The sequence below is a fragment of the Callionymus lyra genome, chromosome 10 (genome assembly GCF_982586985.1).
Source record: "Callionymus lyra chromosome 10, fCalLyr1.hap1.1, whole genome shotgun sequence".
NCBI classification, from domain to species: Eukaryota; Metazoa; Chordata; class Actinopteri; order Syngnathiformes; family Callionymidae; genus Callionymus; species Callionymus lyra.
The window spans coordinates 20849968-20864238 of record NC_141827.1 but is presented as its reverse complement, the minus strand read 5'-3'; the positions used below and the strand labels follow the sequence as shown (position 1 = coordinate 20864238).

General features: G+C 39.3%; 2 protein-coding genes and 1 non-coding gene across 4 annotated transcripts; 1 reads left to right on the top strand and 2 right to left on the bottom strand.

The window, feature by feature from the left end:
- Positions 1-470: 470 nt before the first annotated feature.
- Positions 471-9162, bottom strand: LOC148070930 (matrix remodeling-associated protein 8-like). Of its 2 annotated transcripts, none has more exons than XM_087801503.1 (12): positions 9024-9162; positions 8749-8775; positions 7359-7667; positions 7186-7287; positions 5304-5437; positions 5061-5240; positions 4850-4991; positions 1355-1513; positions 1264-1294; positions 1127-1206; positions 1000-1065; positions 471-935 (listed from the first exon to the last, which is right to left on the bottom strand). In XM_087801503.1, the coding sequence occupies exons 1-12, from the start codon at positions 9088-9090 to the stop codon at positions 913-915; spliced, it is 1320 nt and encodes a 439-aa protein (XP_087657629.1). In that variant the 5' UTR covers positions 9091-9162; the 3' UTR covers positions 471-912. The 2 variants fall into 2 exon arrangements, with proteins under 2 accessions (XP_087657629.1, XP_087657630.1); XM_087801504.1 differs by having other exon boundaries at positions 473-935; positions 1127-1209; positions 1270-1294.
- Positions 9163-10004: 842 nt separating this feature from the next.
- trnae-uuc (transfer RNA glutamic acid (anticodon UUC)) lies at positions 10005-10076 on the bottom strand. Its single transcript has one exon. It is a non-coding gene; the product is annotated as a tRNA-Glu (tRNA).
- A 617-nt stretch (positions 10077-10693) lies between these two features.
- On the top strand, positions 10694-13725 carry psma5 (proteasome 20S subunit alpha 5). The gene is made up of 10 exons (XM_087800358.1): positions 10694-10759; positions 11022-11072; positions 11438-11504; positions 11575-11701; positions 12397-12464; positions 12548-12655; positions 12895-12953; positions 13026-13128; positions 13227-13313; positions 13451-13725. Exons 2-10 carry the CDS (start codon positions 11044-11046, stop codon positions 13526-13528), a joined length of 726 nt encoding a protein of 241 aa, XP_087656484.1. The 5' UTR covers positions 10694-10759; positions 11022-11043; the 3' UTR covers positions 13529-13725.
- The last annotated feature ends 546 nt before the right edge of the window (positions 13726-14271 follow it).

The window sequence follows — 14271 nt, the reverse complement described above, 5'->3', positions numbered from 1 at the left end:
TGACAATTGTTGATAATGTTTTCAAGTTGTAGGGACTAAAATAAGTACAGAAAAATTACAAGGTTTGGAAAATCTATTCCACTTATCAGTTATTTTTATTGTATGTACAGTAACGTTTCACAAATTCCTGTAAATAGCCGTTAATCCTGTTGAAACATTCCTATTAGGGAATTTGGAAAAAAAAATTGCTCTAATATCTCAAATTACTCTGTTTCTCTGTTAGATAAGTGGGCTGTCTCTTGGGTATTTTTTTTTTGGAGCTGACATTGAATTGATAATATATGGATGTTCACTGAAATGAAATGAGATAGAATTTAATGCCGTGCATTTACTTTATGTAGTGATATTTGGGTCAAAAGTAGGTATGAAGGTTAACTGTCTTTTACACGACCCTCTTCCAAATGAGGGCAAACTTTAATCCGAACAATATGGAGAGTAAACGGACACAGACTGATGAAGACGTTTGGATTGAAGTTGGTGATGAACATACAAGAACATACACAGGTTGAATGTTGGAATTACATTTTCTTTCAATGTTCCTTCCAGAAGAGAAGCTGCACAACTTTCCTTTGACATAAGTTCTCACTATGATTGTTGATATTACAAATATCGGTTCCATATGTTCAACATTAGCATCTTTATAGTTCACATCAAGGTGGACCTTCATCTACTTTGAGCGTTCAGCTTTCCAACTGTCTTTCCTCTCTCGGCGAACAAGCTGAAGTTTATTATCCTCCATCCATGAAAGCGATGGATGAAGTGCTTTGACAAAAGGTATGTACTGTAGGTCAAAGTTCCCCATTTTGTGTTTAGTTATTTATTTAATGTTATAAAATGATGAGACCATATTCCAGATAACTCTTCAAACAAATCAATCACTCGAGAGGTTCCGATCGTCTCCAGTTGGCTTCATCACTTGGAAAATTTCTGCAGCTCTAGAAGAAACAACCGAATTATTCCACCTGAAATGGACAGAAAGGTGTATTTTCACAATGTCACCTTTGTCGAGATCAATGGCCGCCGCGCTGAAGCGAGTCTTCTCCTGCAGCAGGTTGTTCTTGTAGTCTGAAGCAACAGTGCAGGTCAAGAAGACATGTTGGAGCTGCTTCTAGACCAGTGGACTCACCTAAAGGTCTCTCCTCTGGCTCGTAGGTGGACGTGTTGGCAGGCGTGTCCTCCATCTCGTACTCTTCTGAGCTGCTGTGACTTCTTCAGAAACAAGCATGTCGTGAGTGTGTGTGTTGACCCCAGTGTGTGTGTCACACTGACCTTATCGACGTCTGCGGGTGGAACACTGTGACACAATAATACAACGTTAACTTATGCATTTGTTTAAAGAAATGTTTGTGCTGACCTTTTGTTTTGCGTTTGCGTGAAACCAGGATGATGATGAGGATGGTGAAGGCCAGCAGGAGGAAGATGGTCAGGACGTAGCCCAGCGGCAGCAGGAAGTTGAAGCGATGGTCGGGCAGGACCACGTTGATGACTGGAGGCTTCTCAGGTGGGTTGGAGTCTGGACACCGATAGAAAGAACGTTTTAGACAAAGTACCAAAAAATTAATTATATAGCAAGATTGTTGCAATTGCGTTTTTCCACCACAGGTTGGCGATAGTAACCGGGCAAGACTCGCTCATACTTCAGTACTATTATAACGTTCATGTTTTATCGTCTGTTAACATTAATAAAACACTGACTTTAACTGAAAACTAAAAGTGTTGTTCACAAGCTATAGGCTGTTATTTCTTTAAATGAATTGTCGTCTTGTAAAATTGACTAGGTAAGCTAAGTATGCTAAGCTAAGTATGCTAAGCTAAGCGGTGGGTACAGGTAAGAAAACAAGTTTATTTCATGATGAGAACTGTTTTTTTGTGTTTGTAAAGACTAAAATTTCTGTTCTTGGTAGTTTAGTCAGAGCGTTGAATGTCTTTGTCGCTTACAAATCCCTAAAGTAAACTATAATTACCAGAAAAGTAAAAAACATTATGAGTCAGCATATTAAAGATGAACATTGTTATTAATGTCACCGTATAATAAATTATAAAACTCCTTTTTAGGGAAAAAGAAAGTTATATGATAGATGAGTTTCTTCTGATTTCCAGCATACACATTTCAGAAATGTTTTATTATTGAGTTTTTTTCAATTGAGTTTATATATTCCTGAGATCCTGACTTTGTTTTTTTTAAGTTGTTTTGTGTATCACGTGTCACGTTTTTCAATAAAAACAAAAATAACCCAAAATAATTAAATAAAATGTAATTAATGAAAAAATTAAATCAAATAATTGCGATTAAAATATATAATTTTATATAATATATAATTCTTAAGACATTTTTATTTGTGCAGGCTTTTCCCTGATCTTCTGGAACTCATGCGCTATTCTCGGTGTTATCATGACCTTTTAAGTATATATTTTATTCAGTATTTGTTTGATGGTTTAAGCGCTTTGTGACCCTGTTCTGGAAAAGCGTTCCATAAATATAAATGACTTACTTAATTATAAATGCAATGAGATAAAAATGACCAAAGAAAAAATACATTGAAGTTAAAAAGGAAAAGATTGTGCTCTTCCCAAGAATCAACTTTATTGCCAGGGATGCAAGACCCAAACCGCAATTCGACTTGAATATTGGACAAGATCAGTGCTACGTTGCATTTTTTTTTTTTTATATGAACGAGCAGTCATTCTACTTCAAGTGTTGAACGACTCCTGGTCCTATTTCCATGAGATGGCCTAGCATCCCTCCATAGAAAAATCATGTTGAAACTTTAGCTCTGTTATTAAATGTGTCTCTGTGTGACCGGCTCTTTTCCATGTACCTAAATATGTGGTGGATCAATTAAAGTGATGTATTGTGGTAGAGAACCAGCTGAGTGAAGTGTTGAAGAGAAACGCAGGTTTCTGTTTGAAAGTCAACTGCTGATGTGGACTAGGAGCAAAGAGCTGCAGACAGTGATTCACTTTTCCTGGCAGTTGAAGACAGAAAGAAAGAGGCAGAAAAATGGAGGACGAAGAAGAAGAAGAAGAAAGGGCGAGACGAGGGGACAGGAGGAGAAAAACTAAAAAAAAAGATACAGAAACCTTCCTCTCCTCATTGTGACCTTGTTTTTTTAATAACTCAGCTAATCCTCGAAGTCTGACTCCAGCTTCCGTTCGGATTCCGACGGTCGGCTCAAGACTGATCTCCGAAATAACACTTGCATGAGGAAGGGCTGACCTACATATCCCCCCGGTGACTCAAAACACTCCTCACCTTCTCCCTGCACATGCATCAATACATCCCTGTTGTACAGATGTTGAACAAATCGGAGGAACGTGATGAAAGTAAACAAACTTCAACATCTGGACTTTTGAGAGGAGAGCGAGTGGAGGACAAGAGGGGAGGTGGGACTGGGAATAAAAACAAACCTCTCCAGAATGTCAGGACTGATCCAAAGTCAACATGGTAGCAGACAGTCTGAGAACTGGGGTAACTCAGTTGCATTGAAACGCTCACAGTAGGAAGGTTTAGCATGAATGGTCAGATGTTGACCTTTTTTGTTACGAGCTCAGCGGAATTGTTGCCACTTGTCCAGCTGTAATTATGACCATCCAGTCAGTTTTAGAGTTATTTCAGTTATTCATTTCTGTTCATTATGCCTGAGGGATCATACCTAAAAACATGTCGGTTGTGACTAAGATATATCTCTTCATTTACCTGTTGATTTTCTACATAAACAGCCCTTAAACTGTCAAAGCAGGTTACAAACATAAGGACAATTTTTGTAAAAGGCAGATTTTTTTTGTCCTGATTTTGTCCCTTGCTGCGCAGACATGGCAAATAATCGATAACCTAACCGTTATTAGATTATCCTATCAAATAATCTTGCAGTCTGAGGTTTGTTAAGAGTGACATTGTCCCGATAATCAGCTTCGAAAAAGTCGACAATCAAAAAAGTTAACCCATTCCAGTTCATAATATCGAAGAAGGTAGAGCTGACTAAGAAACAAGAGATTCAGAAATCCACAAACCCAACTCTTGTTCTCCCATTTAACTATTATGTTGTGAGTTTTTCCTTCTAGATCGGTGTCAGAATTACGATAATCCAGATTTGTTTAAAGAGCAACTGATGTGTTGATTTACGTTAGTCTGAAACAGATCTTGGACTCTATTGTACACATCAGGATGTGTCTGTTTGTACAAACTCTGTTTTATTGAAATATTTTGTGTCTTACGCTGAGTTCCCTCGGGCAAAATATCACTCCCAGCTGAACGTCTATACCAGAAAAGTTGAATGTCGAGGGTCAAAGTTTGCGTTCATATCTTCATATAGCTGATGTCCTGAGTCATCGTTTGCTTTGAGCTGAATGTAAAATTTTTCTTCTGCTCTAGGTCTCGGATGCGAGAGTGGAAGAAATGTATTTCAGTCCACACTCAGGATCTGAGAAATTCCTGCGAGATGAAATCAGCCCACCATCCCAGGCGCACATGGGCTTTGCCACAAATATTCTCTCAATGATTTTGCCACATTTTATAACTTTCCGTGGCATTGGGACTTCTTCATTTTAGATTTCAACTTTTTTCTTTTTTTAACATATCGTGACTGAAGCGCTATAAAATAGAGATAACGCTCTGCTGCGATGGAGCTGGTTGTTGGTTCTGGAAGCAAACATGCTGATGAAGCAAAATTGAAAAGCGATTTCCTGGATTGAGCGTCCATGTTTGGTCCTCACTGGGCGAGTTTGCACAGAGGATGTGAGTGGAAGAACAGATGTGTCTCCGAATCATGAGATCGTTCTCATGATATTTTGAATCTTCTAAGTCGTTGAGCAGAGCCGTGGACGAGGCTGTTAACGTGTGCGTTCATACCTTTGTCTTCACTAGGCAGGGCTTTGGGTGGCAGGGTGGTCTGGACGACTTTTGGTTGGACAGACAGTTGGAACTCTCTTCTCTCATGAAGACCACAGTAATGGTGATGTAGATGGCATGTGTACAACCCCTGGTCTGTGGGCTGTTTTCGACACAAGCACATGTCAAATTTTCAAGGCATTCGTGCCTCCTTATGTCTTCACAAGCTCACCTGTAGTTCAGAGATGGTGAGTGAAAAGTCTCCCACTGAAAAGGCACTGCCGCTGATGTTCATCTTCCTCTGGAGGAACATAGGTCCATAGCTTCTCTGCTCCCCGGACGCATAGAGGTCGACCAGTCGGTCGGCGCGGTCGTAGAGGATTCCGAGTGACTGGCGGTCCCAGTGGACGACCTTAAAAAAAAAAAACGAATCGATAAATGTTTGGAGTTTAGTGATAGAATGTTGGTCACCCACCTGCTGATCCTCCTCCTCGAGGGTCCAGTCCGTCCAGACGTTTCGTCTGTTGACACAAGGCAGCACCACAGTACTGCCCAGTAGCACCACGTACACAGCCTTCTGGCCGTCCCAGTACCGCTGCTCTTTACGTCCTGCCATTGTCGACCCATGTTAACGATGAAACGGAGTTTCAACCTCAGTCACAAATAGGACCAAAATACTTGGGAGGCCTGAGTCACAGGCCGAACAACATATACATTAACCCGGAAGTATGAGTTTGATTGCGATTTGTGTCTTTTTATTCTTGGAAGCTCAATATATTTTAATCATCTCCATGTTCGCCCTCATTCAGCAAACCCTCACAAAGCAAATTTCTTTCCTTCAACATCAGTTTTACTCATATTGAAAGTCTTTGACAAGCATAATCTCACAGCTACAGGTACATTTATCTACTATTTGCCAACCATCCGGTGCACCCATAAAATGGGTTTGTGGGCCGCAATGGTCCTTGAGTTCGACAAATGTGACGTTAAGTATTCTACGACGTAGAATATCTAAAACAGCCGTTCTACTGCCCACAGCTGGCCAAACGGGAAATTCTCGAAAAAAATGCATCGGAAGAGATTATAGGCAAAAGTGTATGTTCCGTGCATGTGCGACAGCGGGTGGCGCTGCAGCGCGTTGACGCCAGACAGAAGTGAAGACCATAAATGCTTTGAGACTAGTCGAGAACGGTCGGTGTTTATCTGGTGTTTACAATAGTCACTTCTGTTTCATTATCCTGCGCTGATTCGCTAGCTAAACCTAGCACTCGACCAATCAGACTGAACGCGTGAACCTCCTCTTTTGTCGTCCGACTAGGACCGACACCCAACTGGGGGAGACTCACCACAGGGACCACAGGGGCGCCGACCACACAGGACTGCCGGACAGCGCCACACGCCCGATAATCGGCGTGGTGTGTCAAGGTCCTAAGGTGTGAGGTGGGAGAATATGGTTTAAAGGAACTTTGGCCATTCCTCATAGTGCAAAAGCCACCACGCTTCATTTTACGTGGCTTTAAAACTTTGCAGATGTTTTTGGGTGTGTGTGTCTTTGATAGTTCTGGATTTTTCGCTACATGCTATTGGCTAACACACGTGCAGTGACTTCTAAGTTCTGTATTCTGGGTTCTGTTTGGCTAATGGATGGACACATATCACCGTGGCAAATGCTGCGGTCTCTGGTGTTTTTTGACAAAGGTTTTGTGGAACACCGAAGACACACCACCTGACTCAGGGCCTCATGAAACAGGGTTGTGTCACAAGAGCTGTGAGGCTAGAATTCACTGGGCAGTAAACATCATCATCATCAATTTCATCGCCATCATTACTGCAGAGCAAATTCATCCTCATCGAAGGCCGTCATTACATAGCGCCGCAAAACTTTGACACAATGGTTTACTTAAAAGACACGGAAAGTCCCGGAAAAACTTTTGAGTCTGACATACCGTACTCCTAGTGCTTTTTTTCTTAATAATGGTGATTTTTTTTCTTGTGTTGGGAGTTGTGCTGCTAACTTTTTCAGATATGTTACTCCCTTACCAATCAGTGAACAACAGTTGGTTAGTTACCTAAGTTACCTTGTGTGTATCGGATTGGCTCGCACAACAAACAATGTCGAGTCAAGTCAGATAAGGAGGGATAGGATTGGCCAATGGAGTCATTTGTATTTTCAAAATGGACTCAATTTCTTGGAGACTAAATCTAGAATAGTGTTTATGTTTGCGTGAAACTACATTTTTGGAACTTCTTCACCAACTTTTCTCCTATTTTAGTTATTTCAATCATGTCAAATCATATTTAGGGTCAGATTTGAGTATGATGTACGATAAAGAGTCACAGGAACGTTTGTTACTTACGTGATTTTGTGACGTTAAGTTGAACTCTGACCGTCTCATACAGGTGGCAGTAAAGGTGGTGGAGGTTACACGAGTACAGACCCCCGTCATTCAGGGTGACGTCTGCCAAACACATGAGGTTGTCTTAAAAACTATCCGTATACCCGAGAGATAAAGGGACCAAGCAGTGTCACCTTTGATGACCAGAGAGAAGTTCCCATCCTTGAAGGCGTTGGAGTTCAGTCCGACTCTGTCCAGGTTGTACGAGTTGTAGATCCTCTGGTCCCCTGCCGAGAACATGTCCAGCACTCGCTCCATGCCGTAATCGTGCCGAGCGCGGTACATGTCCCAGTGGACCACCCGCTGTCGGTCCCGAACCCCGTCCCTGGTCCACACCATGCGACCGCTCATGCACTGGAGCACCACCCTGGAGCCCACCGGTGCACTGATGTTGTACCCAGCCACCACCAAACTAGTGCTGCTGCTGTCAGATTGACCAGCCACTGATGGACAGATGAAGGAGATTACGCACGATTGGGACTTGGTTCTCCTTGATGAAGTCCTATAGTGGCCGATTGATCACTAGGTGGAGCAATTCAACTACCTTACTGTCTTCACAAATGAGAAAGGGTGGAGCATGGGACTGACGGACAGATAGTCACAGCGCCTTTTAAGGTACTTCACTAATCTAAAATGAGTTCTAACCATCTTCCTACCTCGTGTACGATCACAAGCTTTGTGTAGTGACCGGAAGAACAAGGTCAGAGCAATTATTTTCCCCTGCAGGGAGTCTGAAGTCTTCCCCATGGACGATGTGCAAAGGTTAATCGTCCAGGAGAGAATCTGAGTAGAACTTCTTGAACTTGAACATCTAGTCAGAGACCTCCCAAGTGAGTCGTAGTAAGCCCCAGGACAGAAGTGTTGTTGTGTCAGTGTGTCGACTGAACGTGGTTTCAGATTTTGCCATAAATAAACAGTCAACACGTCATGTAGACAAAGAGTGACACTAAACATTTCAATACAAACATAGAGACAGAAAACGTCTCTGGATAAGTATTCACTCCACCAAGGAGGCAAATGAATTTTTGAAGTTGTTTTTTAGTGAAATAACTAGAAAAGATCCAAAGGTGCTTAAATGAAATGTTCCGGAATTGCAGGAAACAGGACATGCAACAGAAAATAAGTTTCCGTTGGTTGATTATGAATTTCGATCTGGATCCAATAATATTATAAAAAGATGTATCACTGTGTAGTAAAAGTACAAGTACAATTATCTTAGCAACAATGAATAAATTATAAATGAAGGACACATATCTGTTAAAAACTTTTAATTAGCCTTTTAGTCGGCCGTTTGGACACGATGTTAAGAAATACTTGATTCTCTGAGACTCCTGTGTTTGTCTTGTGTCTCAATCTTTTAAAGTTGATAGTTTATTGGGTATTGTTTTGATTGTGCTTTGTGACCCTGGTCTTGAAAAGCGCTCTACAAATATAATTTACTTACTTACTTACTTACTTACTTTTCATTTATTTAAGAATAAAAGCTAAAACACACTAGGTGACAGACAAAAACTCACTACTTACCAGCACAGAAGAATGAGAACAGAAGGACTGAAACAGAAACAAAATATTAAATTATTATTTTAGAACTGTCAAATGTATTAAAAAATAGATATTATTTATTCATTGAAAATGTACCCTTTAAATAAAATGAATAGACCTCAACGCCTAATGAGTCATTTACCTTTTCCTGACTTACATTGTTGACTATTTAAAGATAGTTACTAAGTAAAAATGTTAGTTCTATTTTATTCTATCATCCTTGCATGTTTTGGATTCAGTCAATAAAGACAACTCACTGGTGATCCAGAGTTTGGGAACATCTCGGTGACCCATCATTGTGACTCCTGTCAAAGATCCAGACATGCGAGGTTTAAATCAAACTAAAACGAACGTGTTAATCCATCAACTAGCCCAACGCGTCGGACACAAGCCATTCTGAACCCAAACAGAAGCAGACTGTACTTTCCCCAACCGGGAGACGAAACATGAGACTGGCTGACTTCACATCCCTCCCACAAAAACAGTTTGGCTTGTCTCTGCTAAAGAGTTTATAAGATTCAACATTTATCCTGAGTCATGTATTAAAACACTGACTCAGCCAAGTCCTTTAAAGCATTAAAACCAAAATAATTGACAATAAAAGTTTTTCCACATTCAAATTGTGGGTAAGTTATCTGCTTATGGTCACGCCTTTGCTTCTGGAGTTTACTTCTAAAACCACTAGATTTATATACAATTTGCCACTAAAAGAGTCATTTAGGTAAGATAGGCCATTAACAGATTAAGGGTTTCATGGGAAAAAAAACTTTTAAGGTCACATAAGAAAAGCTAACGTTTAGTAGAAAAGACATTTTGATTATTTTTGACATTTTCATTAAATGTTTTGGCATCATAAAGTATATTTCGAAGGTGTGTGCATGAAAACTAACATAGTAAATGTAAGATATGAGATATTAGTATAGTTTACTGAATGTGTAATTATGACGTCATTTGATTTAAATTAAATACATAATAGGTAGTACTACTTGAGTACCACCTCTTTTGAAGCAATACAGTTTTAAAAAAGATACATCTTTGGAGCTTTAGTGTCTTTGGTAATTGGCTCAGTTATGACACCTAGAGGTCTTATAAAAGTATGTCATCCATTTTGTCGTTTGGCTGAACCTGTTATTTGTTATTTTAACAAATTGAAGTAAAACCACATGTTATGTTATGATCTCTCGGTTGGTTAAGCATCTCAGAAGTAAATAAAATATAAGTATAATACAAAAAAGGAGTTCCCATACCGGGAGTCGAACCCGGGCCGCCTGGGTGAAAACCAGGAATCCTAACCGCTAGACCATATGGGACGGTTGAAGACCGTAGTAACCTTTAACTGTACATATAGTAGCTGAAGACAGCGCAACAAACCTGTTAACATGTATTCATTTTAGCCACGTTATAACTTGCCCTATTTTCTTCACTTCCTTCTCCTATTGTATTTTACATTTTCAAAATTATTTCACAATGTTCACAATTCCAAGTGCAAGTTTTAGCGATGTTTATTGTGGTTATCTCAATGTTTTCTTTGGATTATCAAAATACACGAATCATATCCAAAGGTATTATTTTTAATTAACTTTCTTCGAAGTAATTATCTTATTAAATACAAATGTATCTTATATATAGTATTATTTGCATAACCACGGTGCAATCGAACCCCAAACACGACATAATACGACTTGTTTGTGGATTACTGTTTTTATTACCTTTTCTAACGCTGAAGTCATGATGTTTTTGTTTGGCTCAATACATTTCAAAATTGAATTTAAATTTTTGGGGTTGAATTATATTTATAAAAATAAAAAAAACATTAATAGGATCAACATTTTAATGAATTATGGGACCTTTTCTTTTTCTTTTTTTTGTCAACAATACGAAAAAATAAAAAATATCAACCCGGAACCTCTCTGAGCGTTTGTTTCACCGGAGCTGTGGGTGTAACACACTAGGCGCTTCCTCTGAAACCAGCAAACTCATTGAAGGATTTAAGGTAGCGGGGTTTATTTAATTCCACAATCAACTTTATATTCGCGTTACTATGGATGAGAATGTGTTTTAATGTCGTGGTGAGACCGAACCTTGCACTCAAATCTCCGAATAATCCTATTCTTCGTTCGCCTTTGACTCAGGATGCCGCCGCTAACACGAGCTAGCAATTGAACGGCTGCAATTGCTAAATTAAACTTTAAGACTTTTGATTGTATAATTTTTCATTCTTTAGTCATTAACCGATTTATTTTGTATTCCTACAGATCACTAAACAACAGAGGAACAATGTTTTTGACAAGATCGGAGTATGACAGGTGAGACACAGAAGCGACACAAACTGCTTTGTCATTATTCCAGCTCTTCTTGTTTAAACTAACCGAGGCACCGAAGTTTCTCTTATGATGGATAAAAAAAACAGTCTCTTTTTTATTTTAAAGAAAGAAAAATAACGGTCTCATATTTAAAATGCCTGCTTTAATTCTGCTGTCCTTGCGTCGAAGAGTTAGCACAGTTAGCGGCTAACTCTGTTATTAACTTTCGCTTTCGATACAGACTGTTTATATTACTACAGTGCTTCACATTGGTCATCTTAAGATGATTTGTATTTCATTCAAATGTTTATTGAATTCCAAATAATGTTCATGTAACGGAATGATATAAATAAAAAAATGTGTTTCAGAGGTGTCAACACATTCTCTCCAGAAGGACGGTTGTTTCAAGTCGAGTATGCCATCGAGGCCATCAAGGTAAATACTGCATTGGAGTTAAATTTCAACAGAACTTTCTAACCGCACATATTTTGTCTTCATTCCTCAGTTGGGCTCCACAGCTATCGGCATCCAGACTGTGGAGGGAGTGTGTCTGGCAGTGGAGAAGAGGATCACCTCTCCCCTTATGGAGCCCAACAGCATTGAGAAAATTGTGGAAATTGACACTCACATTGGTAAGTAGTAAACACTGATTTTCCAAATGCATATAACTAAACAACAACATATTCTTAATATTTCAAATTTCTTTAAATGGGACTTTTTAGTACCTAATCAATATAACAATTAACACAAAAAATATGCCAACACTTAAGGTGGTTCCTGTAACTGGTAACCAAAAACTCAGTGTGACAGATTGTAATCCATGCGTTTGTGTCTTCTCGTTTAGACTATTGTAACAGTTTATTTTCATGTCTAAACAAGAAGGAGCTGTCTCGCCTGCAGTTAAGACAAAACTCCGCAGCGAGAATTTTTACCCGCTGTAGTAGAAAAACCTTCCAGACTGTTGCTCCTAAGCTTTGAAACGATCTCCCTCTCCCTCTGTGTTTGATGATCTACTGACTCCTTTAAGAAACATTTTAAGACATTTTTATTTGTGCAGGCTTTTCCCTGATTTTCTGGGACTCCTGTGTTTGTCTTATGTGTCTTGGCGTTTTAAAGTATGTATTTTAACTATGTATTGATTTTTGATTGTTAAAGCACTTTGTAACCCTGGTCTAGAAAAGGCGCTTTACAAATGACCTTTACTTACTTACAGATTCTCACTTTGACTGGTGAATTGAAACTTTTAATATGCGATTAAATATACTTGTTATTGATGATATTGTGATTCGGTTGGAATCCTAAACGCATATTATGTGTCACAAAATAGGCTGTGCTATGAGTGGCTTGATAGCTGATGCTAAAACACTTATCGACAAAGCAAGAGTGGAGACTCAGGTATGTGTTTTTAAAATGTTTTCAACTTATTCTCCATCTGCAAAAGCGTGAATTTTTCGCACTCACACTTACTTTCTCCTAAGAACCACTGGTTCACATACAATGAGACGATGACTGTGGAAAGTGTGACTCAAGCCGTGTCCAACCTTGCACTGCAGTTTGGAGAGGAGGATGCTGTTCCCGGTGCAATGGTGAGTCGCAAAGATTAAGCATTAAACATATCTGGTGTTGAAAAATGTCAAATCCTTTCATTGTGGTTCTCTACGAAGGGAGCAGTGAAAGTTAACGTTCTTTTCCAAAGCTTACTGCTCTTTCTCCCAGAGAGCTTTTGCATATGTGTGCATGTGTGCTCAAGCAGCTCCAGTGTTCTCTTTATCAGCTAGAATGATGTGGCTGTAATTTTAATGCATCTTCTTATAATATGATCCAGAGTCGTCCCTTTGGCGTTGCCCTACTGTTTGGTGGTGTTGATGAAAAAGGACCTCAGCTGTAAGCAAATAACACCTTTTCCTTTTTTTTAAATTTACAATTTGTTAATTAACAGCACAATTTCATTAACAGATATCACATGGACCCTTCTGGAACTTTTGTGCAGTGTGACGCTCGAGCCATTGGCTCTGCTTCTGAAGGAGCTCAGAGCTCTCTGCAGGAAGTCTACCACAAGGTAACAAGTAGATCATTTTGAGAGATTTTACTTTCCCACCCATGTGTTTTTCAAAGTACTGAGAAGTTTGTTTCCCTCTTATTTGTGCGCCAACTCAGTCCATGACATTAAAAGACGCCATCAAGTCGTCGCTCACCATTTTGAAGCAGGTGATGGAGGAAAAGCTCAACGCGACCAACATCGAGGTTTGTGTTTTACCTGCTTCTGTGGGAAGTTCTTTTTAGAAAAGTAGACAAACCATTAACAATGTATTTGAAGATGGAACAGTGAGATACATTTCCAGGTTATTCTGTTAACACTTTTTTTTTTGTTTCTCCAATAGTTGGCTACTGTGGAGCCAGGAAAGACCTTCCACATGTATTCCAAAGAAGAGCTGGAGGATGTAATCAAGGACATCTAGACGAGAAACTTTCCATCTGCACATCTTGCTGATCGAGAAGTGTCTCTGGATGTGCTTTTTGACTTCCTGTCTCTCACATTCTGTACAGCTGTACTGGTGTCTGATCAGTGCTCACGACATGGAGGCGGGAGGGGTGAGGGGGAGGGGTATTTTTTTGTAACAAGTCAGTAGTACAATTAAACTGTTGTATTCAATAACTGGTTTGGTCTCGTCTTTTTCAAATGTGCTTTTATTTTGGAACATGCATTCTATTGGGGAAAAACTTGACATTTTAAATTACAGTAACTCTTAAAACACCTGACCATTATTATTCAGTAAAATGTTCTTCATGTCCAAATTTCCCTTTTCACAGCCTGACCGGTTTTCTGGTCAAACAGACATCAGTTTTGTTAAGGCGATTCAGAGCAAGTTGGTTACCTAGTTGGTTGCATAATATGAATAAATGTAGAATTGGAAACGTGTAGTTCAATACATTTTGTCGCTAGTGTTTACTTTAGACACCAGTGACATTAAAGATGCACTTTTTTTTTTATTTGTGCAGGCTTTTCCTTTTCTGGAACTCCTGTGTTTCTCGATGTCATCTTGAACTTTTAAGTATATATTTGATTGATTTTTTTTTAAGCGCTTTGTGACCCTGGTCTGGAAAAGCGCTATATAAATACAAAATGCTTACTTAAGGCAGATTTTAAGCTAATTTCTAAAATCCCCATCGCGTTATGTTCACACCTAAAATGTTGTCATAA

Bases quoted from the DNA above. Each gene is read 5' to 3' on its own strand.
- LOC148070930 (XM_087801503.1), bottom strand. From the start codon at position 9,090: ATGTCTGGATCTTTGACAGGAGTCACAATGATGGGTCACCGAGATGTT. The intron at 4,992-5,060 runs GTGAGCTTGTGA...TGTCGAAAACAG, and splicing joins TCACCATCTCTGAACTACAG to CCCACAGACCAGGGGTTGTA. The intron at 1,066-1,126 runs GTGAGTCCACTG...CTGTTGCTTCAG, and splicing joins GCCAGAGGAGAGACCTTTAG to ACTACAAGAACAACCTGCTG.
- psma5 (XM_087800358.1), top strand. From the start codon at position 11,044: ATGTTTTTGACAAGATCGGAGTATGACAG. The intron at 12,465-12,547 runs GTATGTGTTTTT...CTTTCTCCTAAG, and splicing joins AAGCAAGAGTGGAGACTCAG to AACCACTGGTTCACATACAA. The intron at 13,314-13,450 runs GTTTGTGTTTTA...TTTCTCCAATAG, and splicing joins TCAACGCGACCAACATCGAG to TTGGCTACTGTGGAGCCAGG.